Here is a 25632-nt window from a genome sequence, read left to right on the forward strand (position 1 = left end):
TAAGCATCATAGGAAAGCATGGACTGGTCCCGCTCAGGTTTAAATCATTTACCATGATTCTTTTTAACCTCTTTAGAAGGAATTTGGCACCAATAACAAATTTTATTGTTCAGTGCTGGGGCAAAATTTACGGAACACTATATTATAAGATACCATGAATGTACTTCAATTTTGAGGGCGAATTCACTAGACAGTAACAATTTCTTTTAGTGTTCCTTAGGGTGCAAGAGAATTCAGGTTAACGAACTCAATGGTAAGTGTTGGTCTGGTCTTCAAATGATATACGAAACGAAGGCAAATCTTGACATGAAAATAAAGGTGGCTTTTGATTAGCTAATTGTAAGAGAGAGAAAAAGAGAGAGAGCCGAGAAAATGAGAATTTATTCAAAACAAAATGAGTGACAAAGCATCACCAAACAACAGTAATAAAAAAGAAAAGTAAAAGTGGTAAAAAAAAAATAGCAAGGAAAATAAGAGGCAAAAGTGAAGAAACAAAAATCTAAGCATGAACAAAAAACATGAGGTATGTCCCTGAACATGTGAGAAAGCTAGTCAGGCGCTAGGCCCCAACAGTGTATGAAGCATTAACCAGGACCAGATGTTGCAATTGGTGATATTGTGATGAAAATTAGTAACTGCACTGCAAAATTGGTACAAAATACAAAGTAATATACAAAAACAGGATAAATGCAAATACCAACCAGACTGGGAGTAAAAACGTCCAGACAATATAATACATAAGGAACCTTACCAGAGAAACAGAATTACATGCTTTTGTTTATACGAAGGACACAAAGGTGGAACTATAAATTTTTTTTTCATGGGGCACAAACTATATAGTTAATAAATTTTCAATTGACAGTGGAGCAGTAACCTGGGTTTCGTAGGGCTGCTCCCATATAACTGGACCCACCAAAGTTGAACACTGAATTAAGGTTTTAAAGAGTGGGCTCAGTATATGCCCCATGGAGACCACACGTATCTCCTCCTCTGAAAGAACACTTGGCAGAATTAATAGCAGGAGTATGAACAGAGGATTGCCCATTAAATGCAGCCCTAATCCTGATTCTTCCTATCTTCCTTGTGGTGCTTTTTTGGCTCACCAAGGGAGTATTTGATACTAAATTGGTATCCGACTTTGCTTATAACATGAACTAAGATAAAATAAAGAGCTAAAAAAGATACCAGGCTGTAGCTAAAAAGGGATGAAACCAAATCAAAAACAAAAGAAGGCAATGAGGAGACAACCACCTCTAAGCCTTTCACCAGGTCTTCCTTGGTGTGGAAGCAGATAAAAAAATCCGCTCGAGCAAGAAGCAGTGATGTAGCCGTAAATCTTGCAACAGTCACGACAGCAACCTACATAGCGAAGCATAAGTAATGAATTTTGAGTGGAACTCTAGAGGCATGTTACTGTTCACGTTTATATGCAAAAATGTGTATCCTGCATCGCATCACCGTTTGGCCAGAAGAATATCTGAGGCAGTTCAATGCATTAAGTTTGTGGATTAAAGAGAACTGCATCCTCCTTCAGAGAGTTGGCACATTAAGCAAATGCTCCTAATTTTGTCCATTTCATCATCTAGAAATTGTGGCACTCGATGTTTCAGAACAGCAGCCAGACTTGGTCACGAGACCATCATGGCCATTCTAAACCCCCACAAAAATTATACATAAAATATATACCTACCCATTCTGCGCACGTTTCATATTCCTTTTGTTAGAGCATTTGATCCGTACAATAGTGTTCAAGTAATTCACATAAGCTACCATCGAAAGTTCCATTGACCAAATGCTAAATCTACTAGGAACTATCACATGCTTTCGACAACTGAAGGTAAAATTTTCAAGATCACACTGACATGCATGACTTCCACTTTTTAATCTAAAAGAATACCCTCCAAGTATCTCCTGAAGGCAGGCTAGCAATCTTACCTTCTGCTTAAGGCATTAGAGAAGGCTGGTAGCTTTGCAGGATTGTAAAGCATTATTGGCAATACTGGTGAATCATTATCTCCAAGAACCTCAAAACCCATCTTCTGCAGCTCTGACCGGAAAAAGTTACTGTTTTCACGTATTCTTGCAAGTTTCTGAGCTCATGTGCATAACCAAATTAAACCAATCTCAGAAAAGATGACAACTGCTATAATGACCCTTCTATTATGAAGTTTTTCTGCACCTCGACTTGAACCATCTTCGCCAAGGACAACCTTTAATGCTGAAATTACTTGATGTAGCATAAGAAGATGAAAGAAAAAAACATAGGAAAATGGATACGATGTTATGGCACAGTCTATTAAAAAGGGGGTTGAATTTGGGCTATTATTTAAATTTTGAATATTTTGATAATGAAACCACCAAAGTAGATACAAATTCTTATGTAAATATTCAGTTTTAAAAAATGACGAAAATCCATAAAAACAAAAATAAGAACCTTTGAAGCGGCAATATATCCTCCACATGACCCAAATGATTTTGTGAAAGTTCCCATCATAATGACAATATCAGCTGTATCAACTCCAAGTAATTCACAAACACCTCTTCAGTTTTCCCAACAACACCAGTGCTGTGTACCTCATGTAAATATAGACATGCAATGCCTGCCCGGATAGACAAAGAAAAGAAAAAAATTGTAAATCTCAGGGAAAAAGATTATGAGAATATGATATAAGAGACAATACACTAAAGAACGTCAGTAGCTCACATTTGAAAACTTACACCAATTCATTCAGTAAGACTCATGCTCAACAAAGGCCTAAATAGAATTTCACCAGTAGCCCTGAGGTAGTTTGATTGGTAGTGTAAATACCTGTTCCAATGTATTCCATGGTGAGAGGTGGAATGCATGAAACACATTATTAAAAGTGTTCAGGAACAAATCCTTGTGTTCCTGCATGCAGCCTCCACCACCTGCAGGAATGATGGCATTATGGGACGCATTCCCGCAATCAAACAAGCTCTTGAGTGGAAAGTGCTAGAAAAAAATGTAAATTAATTGGTACCAGATATAGTGAATTATTGGAACCTCAGCCATTTGATACTGACATAGAATTCATAGACCGTGTTTTGGACTTTGCTTCAGCATCAAAGCAGCATTGGACATGATGACAGATGAGTATTCTGTTTCACAAGCGATGGCAAAATATCCCCAGGCTCCTTTTTCGGACTTGGTAAGTTACTCCATATCCTTGGTTTGCAACTTTGCATGGATGTTACGAATATTCATGGCATTATATTCCTATCCATATACCCTAAATATGTGAAATAAGTTGCTAATAATTAAAGAGAAAATTCTCTGCATGCATTCAAGTCCATTGAATGGGTCCTTTCTGTAGAACACTATTCACGAAATTATTGTTTTATGGCTTTTCCTTCTTTTTTCTCCTTTTCCTGCCAAAGCAAATGCATATTCTGCTGAAATGGGCAAAATTTTACATCTGTACATTGTATGTGTTATAATTAATTCTATTACGTGTCCAACTTTTGGGTTTGATGCTTACGGATGCAACTTTTGCAGGCTCTTTTCTCTAATCTATATAAAGTTCTTGCTCCTGAACGGCCATGTCATAGTTGTTTGTGAAACTCTCTTATGCTGACCTTTCTAAGGAGGCTTTATGAATTTCATAATTTTGTAGAATTTCATTTTCTGCTTGGCGTTATGCATGTCCTCTTGAGATAGTACAATGTTCACATGGATCCTAGATGCACAATACTTGCAGGAGAGAGGAAGTGGCCCATGAAATCTTTTTATCAATGAATGGAGAACTACCTGGATTGTCTTAATTTTGAGGGCTTTATATACCTGTATCCTAAGCAGGGGTGGAGCCAAGGGGCGCTGGCAGGCCATGGCCCCCACTCAATAAAACTTTTTAGAAAAATCTACATGTAAATGTAAATTTGAAAATTTTTATTTAGTCTGTACTAAAGTTTATTTTATTTCATCCCCTGTCAAAATTTTGGAACTATAGTTCAACTTCGTGGTGAAAAATTTACAGCTTCACCCCTGAAGTCGTTGGACACAACTTGGGTGCAGCAACTAACCATTTGCTCTCTTTTTCATATAGTTATTCATAGGGTGATGACATCTTACTATCTTAGTTGTTAATTTTGTTATTTTCAGAACATTTGGATGGCTGGAGATATACATATATATATATATAAACACCCATGTTTTTGGCAAATGCTGCACTTGCACTCATCTATGTTCACATATGAGTAATATGAACACCCATGTGTTTTTTTTTCTTTTTTTGAGCCAAGTGACTAAAATTGGCATTGATATCTAACAAGCTTGACGCTCAAGCATGTTTTGGGTTGGGTAAGCATAGTTAATAATATCAAAGCCATGTTCAAAACTTGGACCGGCATGTAAGAATAACTTATTCAGAAGACAACATATTTTTTCGAAGGGAAGGACACAAGAGTAGTTCGACAATCGACATTGAAAATTTTGGAAAATGTTGAGCTATAGAAAGAGAGAGAGAGAGAGAGAGAGAGAGAGAGAGAGAGAGAGAAAGCTCAATTTGTTGTATCAAGCATCCTAATTGTTTGATGTTGTGATAAAAATTCCTTATACTGTACATCATAACTTCCTGGTAAATTCAATTCGATACAATGTTGCCGCAATGATAGCATATATGCAAAATTTAGAAGCCGCATTCAAGATTTTTGATCGGTTAAACTTGCTTTGGGTAATTGGAACTAGTCATTACCAACTCAGTGGAACTCACTTGGCTGCATTTTGATTCAAACGTCTACACTGATGCGTGCAGTGACGCATGCCGCGGGAACGACGACCGAGCAGACGATTACTGACGTTCGTTCCCGTTTTACCGGCCATTGATGATTCCACTTTTTTTTTTTTTTTGTAGTGAGAGTCGGCTGAAACCAAATCTGGAAGTAGCGAACTCGTTACGGTTGGATTCATATTTGTTTTACTTGGAAATGAAAGTTCCAAGTTCAAATGTTACTGCTAATGCACCCAGTAGTTAGACCAATTAATTTGAGTTTTAACCAGTAATTGGATGAATTATCTGATGTAGCTAACTGCTAATCGTTAGGTCTCAGAAAGTATATCAAACTTGGGTTGATGCATCTCTATTTTCTAGTCACTGAAGTTAATCAATTTCATCGTCAATGGCATCAACGGGAAAAGAAAAAAAAAATCCACGTTTAGTCAAGTCGCCAGTGAAGAGAATGTCGGCGATAGTTTTCGCGGCATGCGTCGTTACACTCGTTGGTGTAGACGTCTTCACTAACACATGGGAAACGTAATTAAATTAGCTATTACCGCCGTCTGTCGGACGTCGAGAATAATTTTTAGCGACGGGAAGCCCGATGTCTATGATAATTCTAACCGACAATCACTGAACGTAAATAAACATTTTTATCGACACTTTATCGAATGTCGGTTAAAATTTTTCTCAACCCTCTCCCTTAGTAATTCTTTGACCGACGCTCATTTCAACGTCAATAATAATTTTTTATCAACGCACTTTCATGCGTTGGTAAAGATTTGTTAATTTTTTTTAATCTAGAATTGAAATTAGTTTTGAAAATAAAAAATAAATCTACAAATATAAACCTTGTTACAGAAGCCATTTAAGCATTTACATGTTCATAACTAAACCAACATCGACCCAGTAGTGGGACCAGATTTTTTTTTGCTAAAAAAGGGCACCGTTGTAGAAATTTTTATTTTTATGAGGCACAATATATATAAATAAGTAAATAATTATGATATATTTATATAAAATTAAGGAAAAATTTTGTCATTGCACAGGCAACTGACCACGCTAGCCTATGTGTAGCTCCACTATTGCATCGATTGGGCACTAGCGTATATGTAGCTCCACTATTGCATCGACCCAGTCTGTCCCGACTCCATATCTTCGATATATATAAGATAATTATATAGTATTCTATGTCACTTATTCAAGATCTTGGATCCCCACCATCTATTGTTTATGATAGGGGTTAGCCATTATGAGTTGCATTTCTTTTGCATCTCAATCTTCGTTGGCAGTGGTTAGGTGAAGTAAACTAATGGCGATGATGTTCATAAAATAAGGAAGTAGACACACGGCCGACTGTATCAGACCTTTTATGTGGCATGGAAGTAAGGTATCTCCTAATTCTGTAAAGACTTTGGATTTGGATCCATTGGGTCAGGGCAACAAACTTCCTTTGTTAGAGAGACTTCTGTGCCTTCTCGTTGCAAGCTTTTTCTTATTTTTTATCTGACCAGATTATGCCAAGAGATGTGACAAAGACAAGCCCCCTCTCACCCTTGAATTTCAACTTGAATATTTAGAGCTGACCTCCTGTGAGAAACTTCGGTATTCATAGTTTTTTTTTTTTTTCAACTTAAAGATGTTTGAAACTTTGGCCAACCATCGATTTCAATTTCCCTATCAAGATTCGAGGTTTGCGGGATGAAAGAAGAAATAACAGTTGAATTTGTTAATAGCTTTGGCAATAAGTATCTGTCTCCATCTCATATCAGAAATCCAACTAGTACACCGATTAGTTCACCATACATATCTTCCTGTATAGGGCTGCATCAGCCACAATAGATTAAGCAAACGATAAAAATGGCTATGTATTATTCCTTTTGGATCCATATAAATCGCTTGTTTTGCAGTTAATTTTGTGGAAAAACCATTCATCTATGTCCCTTGTATAAGCATTCCCGGCCAACTCAATAGTTTGTAACTTTACTTGCTCTGATGTAAAAAATGACGAATGGATTTGAACTACGTGAGAAAGACAGAAGTGGAGCCATATTATGGGTGCAGAGACTTTTCACATTGATTTCTCGAGTGTTGGTAGAAGATCCAGTAAAGACAAGGGTATAAGCAACCAACTGTACTTCGATTAGTATGTGTTTCCTTTTTGAACAAAAATTAGCTTATCTACGCTATGTTCAATTATAGGCGATCAACTTTTACAAGTATCAAACATCATGATCTCTCTCTCTTTCTCTTTCTCTTTCTAAAATAAAATGCTACGACAAAGTACTAGTTCAATTATCTTACGTTCCCTTCACATCTAGTCATAAACGCATACTGATTGATGTCCTAGTATATAAAGATGTCCACACCCTCTTCTTTTCATCATACTTGATTTTCAATCTTATCATGGCTCTCTCTTCTGGTTCATCTGCCATTATAGCTGTAATGATTTGGAGCATTTTACTCCTGCCAGCTATGTCTGAATCCCATTGCTACACCACCATCTTCAGTTTTGGTGACTCACTTGCAGATACAGGAAATTACTTGCTGTCTGGACCTGCTCGCTTCCCTGCCGTAGCCCATCTCCCCTACGGGGAGACCTTCTTCCACCATCCAACAGGCCGTTTCTGCAACGGGCGTCTGATCATTGATTTCATGGGTAGGTGTATTCACTTCTTTAGTCTTGTGATAAACGCGATCAGGTCTATTAGAGAGAAGCTTAATAAGGTTATACGCCATTTGCACCGTTCATTTTTCTTATCGGCATACGACAGTCAGATACTAACGAGTCTGCCATAGGCATGCATGATATATATGTGCTTTTTTGTGCAAATAGTATAGAAAACCAGGTTAGATCTCAACTTATCTCATGGTGAATGAGTCTAGCTTGATAGCTTACCGCTGGTCTTGGGACACCAGCGTAAACATACCTTCAGCAGTGAAATCTCGATCGGCCTTTTTTATTTTAGAAGCTCTGATCTGATCCACTTAGCTAAATTTGCATGCATAGCTCTTGCCGGCAGAACCATTTGAAGATTGACTTTACGCTGGACGAAGTAAGCAACCTTCTCTTAAGTTTTGAAGCATAAAAACTTAAACATGGTTTCATGCTTTCAAGCGCAGCGTATTTCATCAAAAGGATTCTGCGGGTCATGAAATTGTTTGGATTCTGACAGCATATGCAAAACAAAGTTGCAAAAGCGTAGGATATCTTTTGCGAGTTCAGCTTTTTTTTAGATATTCCACATGCAAACGAACCTGACTTCCAATGAATTTAGATTGTTCGAATACGAAGCTTTTACAGCTTTACAAGTAGCAGATTGATGTTCTGAACTAAAACTGCAATTCTTTCAATCATGGAAGATACTGAATGGTGGTCTTTCTTTCTTAATTTCTGATCTGGAAATTGCACCAGCCGAGGCATATGGGCTTCCCCTGCTGCCACCATATCTGGCGATCCAAGGTAATGAAAGTGAAAGATATGCAAAGGGCGTAAATTTTGCGGTTGCAGGAGCTACTGCACTGGATGTCTCATACTTTGTAGAGAGACGAATTCCGGGGCTCTGGACCGCCGATTCTCTGAGTGTTCAGCTTGGTTGGTTCAACAACACTCTCCCATCGCTGTGTTCAGGTATGCGGTTTATGCGTCAGCAATTGTAAAATTCTTTTTGTAAATGAAGCTTTAGACTTTGTAATTATTCTAGATCTTTCTAACAGTTTTTCTCAAGAAAAAAAAAATGCAAACGTGATTTGTATGTTTAAAAAGAACATGAAATTGATATAGAAGATTTGTGGACTTTGCCGACCACTACTTAATTGTTCGGTGCAATTAGGTTATATCTTTATTATGTCCAATGTTTTGAAGCAAGTACCAGATTTGAAGAGAATCTAAAAACTCACCCACTTCAACCTTCTGTGGACGATGTGACCAACTGTTATTAAATTAATCTGACTTGTACATAAGATGGTAAGGAGAAAAAAAGCATGTTCTTTACAATAGTGGAGTGGCAGTTTCAGGGGTAAAGCCAGAAAGTTTTTTTCATGGGACATATAGTCAAGTTCACCAAGGTCCATGAAACGGTGAGCCAGGCCTTGGCGCTGCTCTATATAACTGGACGCTTGCCCATCCAAATTCAACTATTAAATTAAGGTTTCGGGCTCCATAGCGCACACACCTCAGGAGAACCTTATGTATCTCTGCTCCTTGAGTGGGTCTCTTAAGAAGGCAAGATTTAAGAACTCTTTCTCACCTTTTCTTTCTTATAAAAATTTAATAATTAGCTGTCAATTTTACTCTTATATATATATATATATATATATATATATATATATATATATATATATATATATATATATATATATATATATATATATATATATATATATATATATATATATATATATAATTTAGTTAATCACTCGTTATTTCTAGTGCCATACTGCTGGGAGTGAGGGCTCCCAACCTCTTTTGTTAACAAAAAAGTTAAGGAATGGATTACGCGTAAAAGGATTTATTCATTTATTTGCTTTTGATACTTCCCTATGTTCTGGTTGAATGTAGAGAACTGCCATGACTACCTGAAAAGGGCACTGTTTGTTGTTGGGGAGATCGGCGGAAATGATTTCAACTTCGCGCTAATTCAGGGTCGCAAGAGCATTGATGAGGTCGTCTCTTACGTCCCCGATGTTGTCAGCGCCATTGTTGAAGCTGTCAACGTAAGCTCTCTCTCTCTCTCTCTCTCTCCACAGACGCCATTCTCGGCAGAAATCAAATAATTAACAACTGCATCGAGCATCAAATTTATGTTTATTTGAATCTGATTCCATAACAATTGATTTTTATAATGAAAATCCTATTGATACATTGTTGGATGGGTTTATTGGACCACCCACATGTAATTAACATTCAAAGCCTGTTTCCAATGCTAACTATGTTCTTATTCATCAACATTAGGCCTGGCTAAACATTACCCATATTTTGATTTAAGGCTATATATTAATTAACAAATTTGTGCAGGTATTGATAAAACAAGGCGCAGTGGAGTTGGTGGTGCCCGGAAATCTTCCCATCGGTTGCTCGACGCTTTATTTAACTGTATTCCGGTCTGCAAATCCATTGGATTACGATCCACTAACTGGTTGCCTCATTAAATTCAATGAGTTCGCTGTCTACTACAATTCCTATCTGCAAGATGCACTTCAAAAGCTAAGGAGGCAACAGCCACAAGCCAAGATCATTTATGCGGATTATTATAATTCTGCTATGGGATTTTTTCGAAATCCCCCCATTTTTGGTATGACGACAACCAAGTAGACTAAACAATCTTATGACTGATGCTGCCTGGATATATACTCCCACAATCTTTTTGGTTACAGAGATTGCTTTTGGGTGTATATTTCACATGTCCGTGTGGAATATGGGGATGTGATGGGACTCTCATGTTCTGTCAGAACATCTAGGAAATGACATTCTGAACAATATAGTTTAAACTAGTTCTAGGAAATCGGCCCTTGAGTTGTTCGAAAGACGAAAGGAAAATGATGTGGTAACCTTTTTTTACAACTTTTGTCATTATTTAAGAATTACTAACTGCTTTTGTAAATTGACAGAAGCTTGTAAACAGTTGATCACTTAATTTCTGCAGTTGTTCAAGAGACACATATGATTTTTCTATTTTTATGTTTTACCTGAACTTTCTTTTCAAAATTGCATCCTGTTATCTTTTCAATTTGAAAACGTACAATACAAATTCAAATGATTCTCTCTAAATCTTTTGAAAAAAAAAAAATCTAATCCATGACCCAAAATTTAATAGCATTGGGCAAAACCAATTATGAAAGGAAAATGGTGATATCAAATTTTTTGATATGAGCAAACATCTGTCATCCAATGGAAAAATGTTGTTCATTTTTTCATGCACCTAGACAGGGGTCTGGATTTCAAAGGCCTTGCAAGATAAACGAGGTTATGCGTTCTAACACTCACATTGTGGCCCTTAGCATAATCTAATAGGCATCTGCCAAAGAGCAGAATGGCATTAAAAGAAGAATTTCGCCTTGCTTTCTTCTTCCTGATAATCTTTCTTTCTTCTCCTTCTTAAACAGGATTTGAGAGCGTACTCAAAGCATGTTGTGGTGTGGGAGAGCCATACAATTTCAATCTGATCCTTATGTGCAGTGCTGCAACCAATGTTTGCAAAGACCCATCGACGTACGCCAACTGGGATGGAATTCACCTCACAGAGAAGGCCTACGAATGGATGGCTCACGGCTTCCTCAATGGATTATTCACCTACCCGTGGCTTAAACCGCCCATGCTTTGCCATTGATCTATTAAAACTTCCCATACGAAACTTTTGCTTCTGGTCAATTCTGTTACTGTAGTACCAATTAGGGATATAAAGCTTGTTATAGCTCATAGAACAAACATGGTGCTTGAAATTGAGAACTGGCAATTTCTTTGACAGTACAAAAGTCTGTAATATATAGATATATATAACATGGTTGCATCCCCAAATGTGAAATGCTAACGTGATGGTCCCCTTAACACAAAAAAACTTGACTCAGCAAACAAGGCAAGACCCTGTTGAACAAAGAGCTCGGAATAGCCCCAACGGGCTTTGGCACAGCAGCTCAGGCCGGTGGCTGGTCAGTGGTCTGTCACTAATTCAAATGACACTGACATCGTGGCCCTGTTGTGGCACTAAAGTAAAACCAGTATCCTAGTTGACATGCACTAAGGACTAGATCAAGTACCAATGTGGCCTTAGATCTTAGGGGTAAGGGAAATGATAAGGCTTCGACTCTTACTTGATGGTCAGATGCTCCTTTCATTCACCTGCATGAAAGAACTATTAATTCTGCTAAAGCATCATAGAAAGCCTGAACTGGTCCCGGCTCAGGTTTAAATCATTTACCGTGATCCTTTAACCCCTTTAACACAATGTTACTGTCCAATATAGGGAAGATTGGCACCAGTAACACATTGTTACTGTACAATATTGGGGGCAGATTCTTGGAACGCTATGTCATAGGATTTCATGAATCTGCCTTAATTTTTTGGCCAGCTCCACTAGACAGTAACATTTTGTTGTTTCCCGTTGCAGTGCAAAAGAATTCAAGTTAACCAGCTCAATGGTAAGGGTCTGCCTAGGTGGGCGTAGCTTCAAGGTTCAAATGATACAGGAAAAGAGGGCAAACTTTGACACGGAAAGAAAGATGGGTATAAGCTAATTGTAAGTGTGTGTGTGTGTGTGAGAGAGAGAGAGAGAGGGAGAGAGATACTACTAGGCCCCAAAAGTGGATGAAGCACTAACCAAGAGGAGATGTAGCAATTGGTGAACAAGTGCTGATGAAAATTGGTGAACAGTAACTGTACTGCAAAACTGGTACAAAACACAAAGTACCATACAAAAACAAAATAAATGCAAATAGCAACCAGACTGCCAGTAAAATCTCCAGACAATATAATACATAAGCAACCTCACCAGAGAAACAAAATAGATCACATAAACATTGGTTCTGCAAGTTTCTTGCAGTTACATTAATCAGAAACCAATATACTGTGATGAAAGAAAGTATCAAAACATGTTTTAATCACGGTTAATCAAATTAAAAACCAATTGATGTTCAAAAGGCAGAGGCACTAGTCGACGCATTTAATCCTCAACAAGCAAAATTCTCCCGCCTATAAATTCAGAACCTATTCCAAATGGTCACTTCCAGGTAACACTGCCAATTCAGGGAGGTTTAATGCTAGACAAAGTGATACTGTTCTCTAAACAGATTGCGTGGTCATTTGTTACCCAGTTGAGCATGAGAATCCCCAATACTCGTTCTCAAAAAATAAGCAGGAGGCTTGGGTTCAGGCAAGTTTGCAGACTCGCTGCGGAACCACGGAGGACATGTTTGGTCGATCTGCTGCGCCTTCTTGCAGACAGAGCATACCTACGTTTATGCAAACTTAACACTTGGCTTGAGTTGCGGACACCACCCAAGTGGGATCGAGAAAGTCGATTGCTTGATCTTCCCTCCATAGTTTCCACGCCTGCATGATCCAAAGTCAAATAGAAGAAGTAGATCAGAATGTAGGAGCAAAAGCAGCAGAGTTAGCGGCGACAATCAAAAGGAAAAAGTCTCATAATCCTCACATATCCCAAAAGTTTTAGCTGTGAGGGCTCCTCGTGCGTGACTGATTTTAATAACACTGCATGGTTTCTAGGTTGTTGGTCTATCAACTATTTTAGTACGATGGTATACGAGTTCCTTGTGGAAAGCAGAATAGTACCCATCGTATTTTCATGAAAAAACTTAATGAAACATTCTGTGTTAAGTTATTTTGTGTGTGTGTGTGTGAGCGCGCGTGTAACAAGTGATATTCATCTATCAGTTTTTGTTTGTGGTAGAGGTTAAGATAGGCGGGGTTTATGTGGAGCTTTATGACTCATAAAGCTACTTTAAAACCTTAAATTTACAGTTGGATTTAAGTGGACTTGGATCCAGTTATATGGTGCAGCTCCACAAGATCTATGTCACTGCCCCATGAAGCTAGTAGCGTTGGTTTGTTAACTATATATGTTTAGTGCCTCATAAAAAAAAAATCTTTTAACAGAAATTTTCTCCTTTGGTTCCATCCTTCGCTTTTCAAGATTCCCAAGTCCAACCTTTTGTATTAAATATTTGGACGTATTCAACTCTTCATCGACTTGCGTTTGTTAGTCGGACCGAAAAAGATACCTTAGTAGGTGAGGCAGGTTCTTCATATTTCATAAATTAAACTTCAAAGACGCGTTCTTGGTGCCTTGAAAAAAAGTTAGAAATTGATAAAACATAATTATCTTTTTTCTTCGTAATGTTTAGGGCTGTAATATTTAAACTCTTGACTTTGAATCCATTCTGCACGTGGAAAAAAACAAGTTGTTGATGTTGACTTTTGAATCGTCACGGCTAGAGTGGCATAAGCCACAACTCCACCTTGCGATGAGCTCAACTCGAGTCGAGCTCTAAGTTGGCTAGCTCAAACGAGCCGTGTAAAATTATCTTTTAAGACGTTCAGGTTTTCTTAAAAAAGATCGTTAGGGTAACTTTCAAATATATATATATATATATATAAACATAAACAGGACGTGGCCAAGCGGCCTATGGCCCGTCAACATAAAACCTTTTTCTCAGCAGGCAAGGCAAGACCCTATTGAACAAGGGGTGTTGAATAACCTCAAGGGGTTTGGGTGGGGCCTGTGGCTCGTAAGTGACCAGTCGCTAATTCGAACGACACTGGCATCATAACCCTATTATGCCACTTGAGTCAAACCAGTTTACTAACTGACATGCTGACATGCAGTACCAATGTAGTCCTAAACCTTAGGGAATAAGGGAAATGAGGGGGCTTCTGCCCTTGCTTCGGTGGCCACATACTCCTTTAACTTACCCAAGTCCACGAGCTATTAAAGCAAGCACCATTGGAAAGCATGAACGGGTCCTGTCTGAGGTTTAAATCATTTACCATGATCCTTTAACCCCTTTAAAAGCCCTTGACACTAGTAACAAATTGTTACTGTTCAGTATTGAGGTAAAATTTATAAAACTATGTTACAGAATTTCATGAATCTACGTCAATTTTTAAGACAGATTTTATAGACAGTAACAATCTATCATTGCCCCTTACCGTGCAAGAGAACTAAGGTTAACGAACTCAATGGTAAGGGTCGGCCTAGGCTTCAAATGATACACGAAAAGGGAGCAACTTTTGACACAGAAAAAGAGTTGGCTTTCAGTAAGCTAATTGTAAGAGAGAGAGAGAGAGAGAGAGAGAGAACTAGGCCCCAGAAGTGGATGAAGCACTAACCAGGAGGAGATGTTGCAAATGGTGAACAAGTACTGATGAAAATCAGTAACTGTACTGCAAAACTGGTACAAAACACAGTACTATACAAAAACAAAATAAATGCAAATACCAACCAGACTGCCAGTAAAACCTCCAACAATATAATACATAAGCCCTTACCAGAGAAACAGAATTAAATGCTTCTGTTTATACGAAGAACATTTGGCAGAACCACTAGCAGAAGTATGAACAGAGGATTTCTCATAAAATACAGTCCTAATCCTGCTTCTTCCTATCTTCCTGCTGGTTCTTTTTTGGTTCAGCAGGGAAGTATTTGATACCAACTAGGTCTCCGACTTTGCTAATAACCTGAGATAAATAAAATAAAGAGCTAAGACAGAAACCAAGCTGTAACTAAAATTGGAAGAAACCAAGTCGAGAACAAAAGGATCATGTAGATAAACAACCAAACAAAAGAAGGCAATCAGTAGACAACGACCTCTAAGCCTTTCACCAGGTCTTCCTTGGTGTGGGAAGCAGATATGCAAATCCGAGCTCGAGCAAGAAGCAGTGGTGTAGCTGGAAATGCAACAGTCACAACAGCAACCTACATAGCGAAGCACAAGTAATGAATTATGTGTGGAAGTCTAAAGGCATGTGACCGTTCATGTCTATATGCAAAAATAACATCACCGTCTAGCCAGCAGAATATGTGAGGAAGTTCAATGCATTAAGTTTGTGGATTAAAGAGAGCTGCAGCCTTCACCGAGGAGACATTAAGTAAATGCTCCTAATGTCCATTTCATGATCTAGAAATTACGGCACTCGATATTGCAGAACAGCAGCCAGACTTGATCACGAGACCATCATGGCCAATCTAAACCCCCACAGAAATTATGATACAAAGTTTATACATAAAAAATATACCCACAATTTCTGCATGTTTCCTATTCCTTTTGTCAGAGCATTTGATCTCTATGATAATGTTCAAGTAATTCACATGAGCTACCATCGAACGTTTTGTCCTGTGAAAATTTCACCGGAAACTCTTATATTTACATGCACCCTGATGCCCTCACATTGCAGCAGATGTAGCTCTAAATAGGTAAGCACCTGATTTCTTATCTCTGGATCTCTGACCAAATCTGAATGAGCTAAATCTAGTAGGAAACTATCACATGCTTTCAACAACTGAGAGCTAAGTCTATTAGGAAACTATCACATGCTTTCAACAACTGAAGGTAAAATTTTCAGAGATCTCATTGATATGGATGACTTTTGAATCTAAAAGAATACCTAGGATCTACTCAATCCAGGCTAGCAATCTTACATTTTGCTTAAGGCATTCTCTAGAGAAGGCTGGTATCTTTGCAGGATTGTAAAGCATTATTGGCATCACTGGTGAATCATTATCTCCAAGAACCTCAAAACCCATCTTCTGCAGCTCTGACCTGAAAAAGTTACTGTTTTCACGTATTCTTGCAAGTTTCTGAGCTCCTGTGCAAAACCAAATTAAACCAATCTCAGAAAAGATAATGTGTAACAATACAACTGTTAATATGATTTTCTATTATGAAGAAGTTTCTCTGCACCTCTACTTGAACCATCTTCGCCAAGGACAACCTTTAAGGCTGAAATAATTTGTTGAACTGCTGGGGGTGACATTGATGTAGCATAAAGATGAGCTGGGCACGTATATTTCAAAAACCGAATAAGTTCCTAGAGAACATGAAAAAAAAAACATAAGAAAATGGATATGATGTTATGGCACAGTCTATTAAAAAGCTTGTTCAATTAGGGTTATCAGCCTTTTATAAAAATTAAATTGTGAATGTGATAATGAAACCACCAAAGTAGATACAAATTATTATGTAAATATTCAGTAAAAAAAGGACAAAAATTCGATAAAAACGAAAATAAAAACCTTTGAAGCGCCAATATATCCTCCACATGAACCAAATGATTTTGTGAAAGTTCCCATCATAATGTCAATATCAGCTGTATCAACTCCAAGTAATTCACAAACACCTCTTCCAGTTTTCCCAACAGCACCAATGCTGTGTGCCTCATCTAAATATACATATGCCTGCTCAGAAAGACAAAGAAAAGAAAAAAAAAATTGTAAATCTCCGGGAAAAGTTCTGAGGATATGATGTAAGAGACCACTAAAGAGCGTCAGTAGCTCGCAGATATGAAAACTTACACCAATTCATACAGTAATACTCAAGCCCATCAAAGGGCTAAATAGAATTTCACCAGTTTCACTGAGGTAGTTTGATTGGTAGTACAGAACACCTGTTCCAATGCATTCCATGGTGAGAGGTGGAATGCACGAAACACACAAAAAGTGTTGAGGAACAGATCCACGTCTTTGTGCATGCAGCCCCCACCACCTGCAGGAATGCTGGCATTATGGGAACGACAGCATACCCGCAATCAAACAAGCTCTTGAGTGGAAAATATAAATTAACTGCATGCTGCCCACTCATAAATTTATTGCTAAACAGTTAAATGCAAGTTAGGCAATAGCTTCTAAAAGGGCAACACATGCATGGCACACGTTTATGACCCACAGTCTTCACCAGCTCAGAGTGATGCTTGATCACATAAAAGAAGAGATAGAGACAAGCTTTTGTTCTGCAGATCATGCTAGGCTGGAGCAGGTTCAGATTTTTACTAACTAATCCCGATCCTCATGCCGCAATATCGGTTTATCATGAGGTTGCAATATCAGATTATAATGCCCACAAGGCAAGTACATAAAAAATCACACAGAGGTAAAGTCTCTAGGTCTGCAAATGGACAAATCTCCAAGAGTTCAAACAAAAACTCGAACAAGACAAAGAATAAGTCCATGTGCCAAACTTTCAAGCAAAAGAGACATGGTTTTAACCCTAAAAGAAAAAATCCTCAAAAAAAAAGCAAAACCTCAGTTAAGCAATGGTGACCACTGCTGTGTGGTTAACTAGATTGATACAGTAATCAATAACGCTTGAGCATTCAGTGGAGGAATTTTACAAAAATATTAGACAATATTTTTAATCTCAAAAGTACTTTTTTAAAATAGTTATCTTATTCATTACAGAAAACATAATCCCAGTTACTGCACCCATCCACCATTCCCCCCGTCCAACACAAATCAAACATCAGCTGTTCACCAAACTGTTGGGTCATCAATAAAAGCTATTTTGAACCCAAACATAACCATGGAAAGCAATTGTTCAGCCGACCAATATCTGCTTGATATTTATCACAGTGTTGGGCCTTCAGTTTTGTAATTCTCCTTTTAGGAAAAATGGTGAGCTGGGTTGAGCAGATACCTACCAGATAATGACAAAAGAAGCACCTGGAATATTGACTTGACCTCCTTCAAGTTCTTACATCCAAGTCCCTGACCAGGCAGGAGAACTTGTTTCCTCTAAAATTTTGATCCCTGTTTGTACTGGATCATAAAAAGCCAATTGAGACACAGGCATAGGGGTAAAGACTTCTAAATGCACTGATAATCTAAGTTGTCAAACTCAGAACTGAGACACAAGTCCTTCAAGACCCCATAGAACTTGTCAAGATCATAGTCAGCAACCCAGGTGAGCCGACTGACTCGACTCAGATTATGGACCCAGATGCAACCAAATCCTAGAGGACTCGGTTTTGGATTGGCTGAATCAATTGAATTGGCTTAAGATCGACCAATTATAAATGGTAGCATTGAGAACCGTTGTTCCTCAACATTACTGGGAAACAAACAATAGTTGTTTATTATAAATAAACTAATCTAGTGCATGCCATTTATTAGTTATTATTAATTTGTAGTTGGGTTTAGAAACTACAGTTATTTGTTTGTATCAATTAATAATTGCTATTTTATAGATATGTTCAACTTCTTCATTTATTTGTAGTAAAATTTATAACCTGCCTAGATAAGTCGCAAAGTCAACCTGCTGACCCATGATCCAGTACTTAGCTGACTTGAGTTTAATACGGGTTTGCAAAATATGGCCAGGATTAGTCAGTCCGAGTTGAATGACTTGTATGCAAGTCTGTGTGCGCCTGTGTGTCTAGGATTAGTAGGTAATGGCTAGACTAACCCATTCACTAGTCTGACCAACTAATTACTGGTTTGGTAACAAAAGTCACTTGATAACCGACTCATTTGACTAGTCAGATTAGTCAATCAACCAGTTCAGATTTTGAGTAGAAAGCTCATAACACCGACAACCTAATGCAAGGCTGCAAGCTGTAACATGAAAATGGCAAAAGGTAATGCAAAAGTAATTAACTCAACTTAAAGAATAATCTTATGACCAGGTTTTTAAGTTGTATGATCACACACAGGCACACATACATGTAAGTATGTACGTACATGGGTATGTCCATATTTCTTATATATATTTTTTCTTTCCTTTGTTTATTTTTTTAATTTTATTTTTTCGTTTTTCATTCCTTCCAAGTAAACATTGGGCTGGTGAAACTGCCAGTTTCTTGTCATTGGCCCTGCCAACCACTACCTCTTTATTGTTCTTTTCAATGTATATAAGGAGGACAACTTTCCTCTGCTTTGTATTCTATGTGCTTTTGCTCTTCTATATTGAAAAAGCATTCATACTTTTTAGCATCTTGTGTGTTTTTTTGCATGCTTTATTTTACATAGTCTCTTCAGCATTTTTGTCATATTTTTGAAAATCGAGAGATTGTGAATCACTTGTGACTGAAGGAGATACATATACACTAAAAGAATTAAATTACCTTTGACATGAACTAAAACAAACTTTCATCTTTTGGCCACAAGAAAGTAATACCAAATTATTCACTCATTTTACTGCATAGTAATGTGATCTAATCATTGTCACAAATATCGTTCTTAGAAAAATATCGGCAGGTATTTTTCATTGTCGAGAAAATCTTGGGAAAATCTTAACAATTTTTTTCAAACTAAAAAAAATTAAAAAACTTAAAAATTTCTAGAAATTAAAATATTAAACTTCTGGGAAAAATCACGATAAAATCACAAGATTTTTCCTATTTTTTGTTTTATTTGACTTTCTCGTAAATAACACGAGATTTTCAAAAATCTGACCATATCTGTGACACTACATCTAATCACATGAAAGAACTATTTTTACATTTGATGTTAATAAAGTAAATTTTGTAATCTTTTAACGACTACAACTTGGCCGGTCAAGAGCTTTCATTACCGTCATTGTTGAAACACTATTATGACTGAAGGAGGAAAGGATAAAAGATGATGCAAGGTACTAAAACTAGCATACAAAGGCACAACAAATCTCTGATTATATGAAAATATGATGAAACAACAGAAACCATTTGTAAGGAATAAAAGGGAAAAAGGAACCTTGTACTTCTTGCACACTGCCACAATTTCAGGAAGTTTACAAAGCTCTCCTTCCATGCTATAGATTCCCTCAACAACAACAATTATCTTTTTCCAAGGCCTGTGAGAACGAGGCTGCCCCTCTGCTATAGCCTCTCTCAGCACCTCCTCCAAGTGAGATGGTGCTGGAAGAAGATAAATCAATGTAAATATAAATGAAATTTGGATCACATAAAATGTACACGATAAGAAATACATGATTTTATAACTTTTACATGCTTTTATTATTTGAAAGCAAAACCCACTTAAGAGAGAGTCAAACTTACTGTTATGCTGGAAAACCCGAATTGATGAGCCTGATCCTCGAGCACCATTGACAATTGAGTTGTGGTTTAAGGAATCACTTATTATCAACCCACCCTAATGCCCCAGAGAAAGCCCAATTTTACATTCATCAACTTATTGAGAATAACCAAGTATGTAATGCAAGAACACAAACAATTTAAGAATCATACAAACCTTTCCAATCAATACTGGAATAATAGCAGAGTTTGTTACATAACCCATTCCAAGAACCAAGGCAGCTGGCTTTCCAACAAATCTTGCAACTAGTTCCTCAAGTTCAGCATGCAAGGCCGTTGTTCCTGTGAAGAAACGTATGAGCTAGAAAGTATTCTCAATCATCACCATGACTGTGAAGAAACTATACATACCACCATCAACACGTGTGCTACAGGTGCTCGCTGAATATTTATTCAAAGACTCAATTACACGGGGTGTGCAATATTCATCAGCTGCAGCAAAACCCAGATAGTTATATGATCCTAAGTTGAGGCATTTACTTGTCCTCTTGGTCCGTCTGCAGAACATAATCAAGATAATGACATACCAATCTAGCTATCAAATGCAATGCAAGACACAACTACCACCTTATGACAGTATGGTAAAATATACAATATGGTCCTACTCACATTAATGTCTTGTTACTGTCTTTTGAGTAACGCTCAACCACATCAATCCAAGCATCTGGTGCTCCTGCTATTGGCCTAGAAAAGCAATCCTGCCACACAAAATCACTTAGCTTTAGTGTATATACTACTACCACGTTATAGCAAAAGATTCAAAATAATTCAACAGGAAAAAGAGCTCCTTTTCTAGAAAATCTCCACAACTGATGTGGTCAGGTGACAGCAGATTCTAATTGTCGGACTGGAAATGGAGGCAGAGATTAAAAGAAGAAATGGCTACTGCTGCTCTTGATGAGAGCCTAAAGAGTTAGTTTGTTGATCATGGCATTTGCCATGGAAGTGGGAAGACAGCTACCAACCACCACTAAAGCACTCATTTTTCACCAGAGAATTATACAACCATGCTCAAGCTCTTTTGCCCATGTATTGATATTTTGAACGTCTATTACTCTTAAGGGTTCAAGATGATGACCAGCGATGACATTTATGATTAAGCAATTCCTCTTTCCTAATCCCATATTGACAATATAAAGCCGAAAATTCTCTTTCTTCCAATGAAATATACATCACTACGGTAGGTACCTGGACAGAACAAAGCACAGATACAAAAGTGTCCATGTTCTCCATTCTCAGTAGCAAAAGCAACTCATTCATCAGTACAGATGCATACTTCACATACATCAATAAGCTGCTCTCAGAATTGTCCTTGGACCTACTTCGATGATGTAATGATGAACTTTCTCTATGTTCAATCAAGTGTCAAAGAACAAACAAAAAGACCATGTTTTTTGCTAGAAATAAATCATTGAACAATGTAGTGACCACTACAATGCAGACATTACATTCAAACCTCCTTTTTGTGCTCCATCTCTTTTTAGTAGTACTTAAGATGAATAAAGGAATCCAAAAGAGAAATTTGTGTTTGCATGTTCCATGAGAAAATTGATTGGAGGACACTCATGTAGAAAACGAAAGAAGGGTTCTTGAGGGTTCAACACGAATCTGGAGATACCACGGTGTCTGGCCTTTGCCACTTAGAAGTTTTCCTGGCATTCATTACAACACCAAGTTTTACAAGAGAGACATTCACTACAGGTAACCCATTTTTTTGGTCTTAAAGAACCTGCTTAAAGGAATTTCACATGGTAGAGTGAAAAAGCACTCTCCCAACTATTGATACTAAGAGGAATGCAGCCGAAGGATTACCCAAGAGATCCCTTTTATCCCTAGTTCTACTTGAGGTGTCTATCAATCAGTAATTTGCTTAAGGAATTTCATGTGAAAAAAGTCTAAAAGTGTCCCCTCCTAACAAATGCTGTAAGATGTGTATTGCAATCCATATAGGTCAGATCCAAAGTTAGATATGTAATGTAAAATCACAAGTTTAATCCTTCAAGTTTAAAAAAACAGAAAAAAGTTAAGATTATAAAGATACAAAATAACAGAAAAAATTTAGGAAAAAGTACTCTCTATTGAGAAACATGAATAGTATAAGCAAGAAAATAACAAATATATGTTACCTAAAACATGCACACGTTCATTAGAAATTATAAAAATTGACTGCTTAAATTACTTGCAATACTTAAATGTACCAAAATAAGTAGGTTTTAACTACCTATGCATACTCCTTGGACTTTTTAAGCAACTTAAGGTTTTGACTTCTTTTTTAATAATAAACATAGGATCTTATTGGAGAAAGCTCTGTTTTCATTGCATACAATGAGCCATAAATTTTATTTTTTCCTTTAGATGTGTAAGAATGACTTTCACATTGAACATAATATTCAATCCTTAGAAAACCATGTAACTTAAATAAAAATATATATTTTTGATACTTTGCTATGTTTCCAAGTAAAATGTAATATAAGTTGCACCCATAATAACCTAGGATGTGGGTGCTGTAGAGTATGTTACACTCAGTACCACATGGTTACAACCCTGAAATGTGATGTATCATTCTCCTACATAGTTACATTATAACGCAATGTCTTGTACGATATGCTATGTTACATTTAGCAGTGCTCCTAATAATTCATTCTAACAGGAAGGGTCCAGACACTACATAATCTAGAGCACTTCTCGATTGACCCATCTATCAAATCAATAATATGTAAATGATGCAGTGCCAATGCTGAAATGGGAATCAGGTATCCTATTACCCTCCAGAATAATGCATAAGATCATATATAAAACTTTTCATGGCTCCTACATACTTAGTATCAGAGTCATAAATATCATTAACGTGTTTTAGATGGCGATGTTTTTCTCAGGCATTCTTCAGCAAAGCTGAAAATCTCTGGAAAAATTTGGCAAATATTTTAGAAAAGACAAAAATCCTAAAATTAGGGAAAAGTAAAATAAATGAAAAACTAACAACATAAATAACTAGATAAAATGATAAAAATGATGTTTTACTAATGATAGAAATGAAGATAGATAAGTTAGCTCAAGTTTAAATTTTAAGGCAAAAATGACATAAAAATAATGAAAAAAGCAATAAAAAAGCCAAAAATTCATCTTGCAGTCCTTTTAAAAAAACGTGAAAACATGTGTTTTTTTTCAACAGTTGTAACATTTTTTTTGTGCATTTTCCTGAAAAGATGTGTTTTCAGTGACTATGCTTAGTATCTTGACAAGGATTTAACCTTCTCGTGAACAGTTGGTTATAGCAGTCTTAATGTTTAATAAACATAACCTACACAAATATACATGAATTTCACAAACTACCAATTGTTTACTAGTTTCTTATTTATGCTAATTCAACATAGTACAGTCGTGACATGATCATATGTCAAGTCCTAGGGCCCAAAGTAAAGACAATTATATTGGTGAGTTGCCTAATAATCATGCTTATACTGTAAAGTGTAAACTTGACACTTGAAGTCGTATCATGGCTGTTCACACAAAAAAAATGAACGAAAAGTACCTGAATCCGAAGATAAAGCCTGCGAGTGTAGAAGTCCTCAAGACCCAAACAAATCGGTGCATATCCCTGCTTCAACAGCAAATTGTGATAAGATGGTAAGTACAACATAGTCAAAAGAGTGCAAGTACATAAAAGTGAAGATTCAATTTAAAAAAAAAACATGAAGGATTAAGCAAGGAGAAGCTACATTTAAGACAATAAAACAAGTAGAAGTGCTTTATGGATAAGATGTTAGAAATAGGTGCGACTTCACAGACCTGCTACTGCAAGAATATCACAGTCTGAGAGGAACTACAAGGAATGGAGAAAATGAAAATGAGAAGCACATGCCCGTTGCTGCACATACTTCATATGGAACATTGTACATATTTGCAGGCCCGCAGGGTGCATGTGTTCAAGTACACCACCCTTTCAGAAAGAAACCCAGGATTTCAGAAAGTTGAGATCAATCATGGGTATCAAGAGCACTCAAGAAATTAAGCGGGGAATACAGGAAAACAAAAAATATAACCATCATTGAAGGACCAAACAAAATCCTTACCTGCAGCTAAATAAGATTGAAAAAAGAGAAAAAATATTGTCAAGTACATTACAATAACATGAATTTTAGCTTTGAATTTTCAGAACAGGACCTTAGTATATCTGGGATTAGATGGAAAGTAAATAACCGCAAGGTAAGGTCAGTGACCAAGAAATTTCCTTCTTCCTTATTCACAAGAGACGTCTTTTTTTGTTCAATTGGACAACCAATCTACACCAAAACCAGATAAATACGAAGATAATTAGAGGCATCATGATTCCACTTTGCGTTCTCACGGATCATGTAGTTTATGAATTTTCAACCAAACTAAATCCACATAATAATTCCACTAGTTTCCAAGAACGACGTCTATATAAAGGGATCACAAGAGATAGAAAAGGAAAATCAAACAGGGTAGATACAATTCAACTCCTGATCAACATTCGCATAAGCAAACTCTAGTACGACCGTCAATTCACATGCAAATAACTCACACAACATCTACATACAAACATTCCTACACAAAACCTCGCGGATCAAGCATAAAGTATAACTTTACTTGTAATCGAACAAGAACAAGACTCGCATTTCCGGGAAAAAACAAGCTAACTTAGTTATAATTATAAATAAATAAAAACGAAAAAAAATCAAATAGCATTCATATCTACAACAATTAAGACAAAGACAAACAACTAAATTGACCGATCGGAAAACCACAAGGAGAAGAAGAATGAAACAAGAAATCACCTGCAGATTCTTGGAACTCGACCATTCGAGGAACTTTCTGAAGAGATCCCTGATCTGGCCGAAGGCGAAGAGCAAGCCGTAGCTGAACAGCGTCGTCAAGGCGGTGATGTACGGGATGGTGATCGCCATCCGGCGACGCTGGATATGAGAGAGAGAGAGAGAGAGAGAGAGAGAGAGAGAGAGAGAAATGGGAGGGAGAGGGAGAAGAGGACCCGGACGGATGGACCAGAGAACGAGAGGCAACAGAAGAGCGAGGACGGAGACTCCCTTGGTTTAAATAGGCGTCACATTTTGTCCAAAATAACCTTATAGTTCCCATAATGTGCGTTTATGTCCTCCACGAAGTTCCCGAGCTGTCCTTTGACACGGCCTTCGGTCACATTTGTGAATGGATCTGATTTATCCGGTTATCGACTCGATTCAGATCCACTCAGTCAGATATGGTCAATTAAACAAGATCCGGCCATTGACCGATTCCAGATTATATATGCAGTTTTAAAAGCAAAATTCGGTAGATATCTGATCGGTTTACATGTAAATATCAGATCTTATGCTAGTTAAATCCAGATCCAATTTGAAAAAT

The 25632-nt window shown here is 37.2% G+C and overlaps 2 protein-coding genes and 1 pseudogene across 2 annotated transcripts; 1 reads left to right on the top strand and 2 right to left on the bottom strand.

Moving 5' to 3' along the window:
* Positions 1–1056: 1056 nt before the first annotated feature.
* LOC116257180 (long chain base biosynthesis protein 2a-like) lies at positions 1057–3847 on the bottom strand (annotated as a pseudogene).
* A 3292-nt stretch (positions 3848–7139) lies between these two features.
* On the top strand, positions 7140–11141 carry LOC116257181 (GDSL esterase/lipase At1g28590-like). Its single transcript, XM_031633794.1, has 5 exons — positions 7140–7392; positions 8149–8364; positions 9295–9449; positions 9751–10027; positions 10839–11141. The coding sequence occupies exons 1-5, from the start codon at positions 7140–7142 to the stop codon at positions 11060–11062; spliced, it is 1125 nt and encodes a 374-aa protein (XP_031489654.1). The 3' UTR covers positions 11063–11141.
* A 3458-nt stretch (positions 11142–14599) lies between these two features.
* Positions 14600–25299, bottom strand: LOC116257769 (long chain base biosynthesis protein 2d). Its single transcript, XM_031634744.2, has 12 exons — positions 25050–25299; positions 23783–23848; positions 20860–20948; positions 20602–20747; positions 20408–20532; positions 20215–20308; positions 19910–20073; positions 16481–16642; positions 16149–16275; positions 15887–16053; positions 15056–15163; positions 14600–14925 (listed from the first exon to the last, which is right to left on the bottom strand). Exons 1-12 carry the CDS (start codon positions 25176–25178, stop codon positions 14833–14835), a joined length of 1470 nt encoding a protein of 489 aa, XP_031490604.1. The 5' UTR covers positions 25179–25299; the 3' UTR covers positions 14600–14832.
* Between the last annotated feature and the right edge of the window lie 333 nt (positions 25300–25632).

This window comes from Nymphaea colorata, chromosome 7 (genome assembly GCF_008831285.2).
Source record: "Nymphaea colorata isolate Beijing-Zhang1983 chromosome 7, ASM883128v2, whole genome shotgun sequence".
Taxonomy (NCBI): domain Eukaryota; kingdom Viridiplantae; phylum Streptophyta; class Magnoliopsida; order Nymphaeales; family Nymphaeaceae; genus Nymphaea; species Nymphaea colorata.

Excerpts from the sequence above, each read along its gene's own strand:
- LOC116257769 (XM_031634744.2), bottom strand. The coding sequence starts at position 25,178 with ATGGCGATCACCATCCCGTACATCACCGCCTTGACGACGCTGTTCAGC. Across the intron at positions 23,849-25,049 it reads CGAGTTCCAAGAATCTGCAG|GGATATGCACCGATTTGTTT; the intron begins GTGATTTCTTGT and ends CTGTTGAAGCAG. Across the intron at positions 16,276-16,480 it reads GATATATTGGCGCTTCAAAG|GAACTTATTCGGTTTTTGAA; the intron begins GTTTTTATTTTC and ends CATGTTCTCTAG.
- LOC116257181 (XM_031633794.1), top strand. The coding sequence starts at position 7,140 with ATGGCTCTCTCTTCTGGTTCATCTGCCATTATAGCTGTAATGATTTGG. Across the intron at positions 8,365-9,294 it reads TCTCCCATCGCTGTGTTCAG|AGAACTGCCATGACTACCTG; the intron begins GTATGCGGTTTA and ends GGTTGAATGTAG. Across the intron at positions 9,450-9,750 it reads CCATTGTTGAAGCTGTCAAC|GTATTGATAAAACAAGGCGC; the intron begins GTAAGCTCTCTC and ends AAATTTGTGCAG.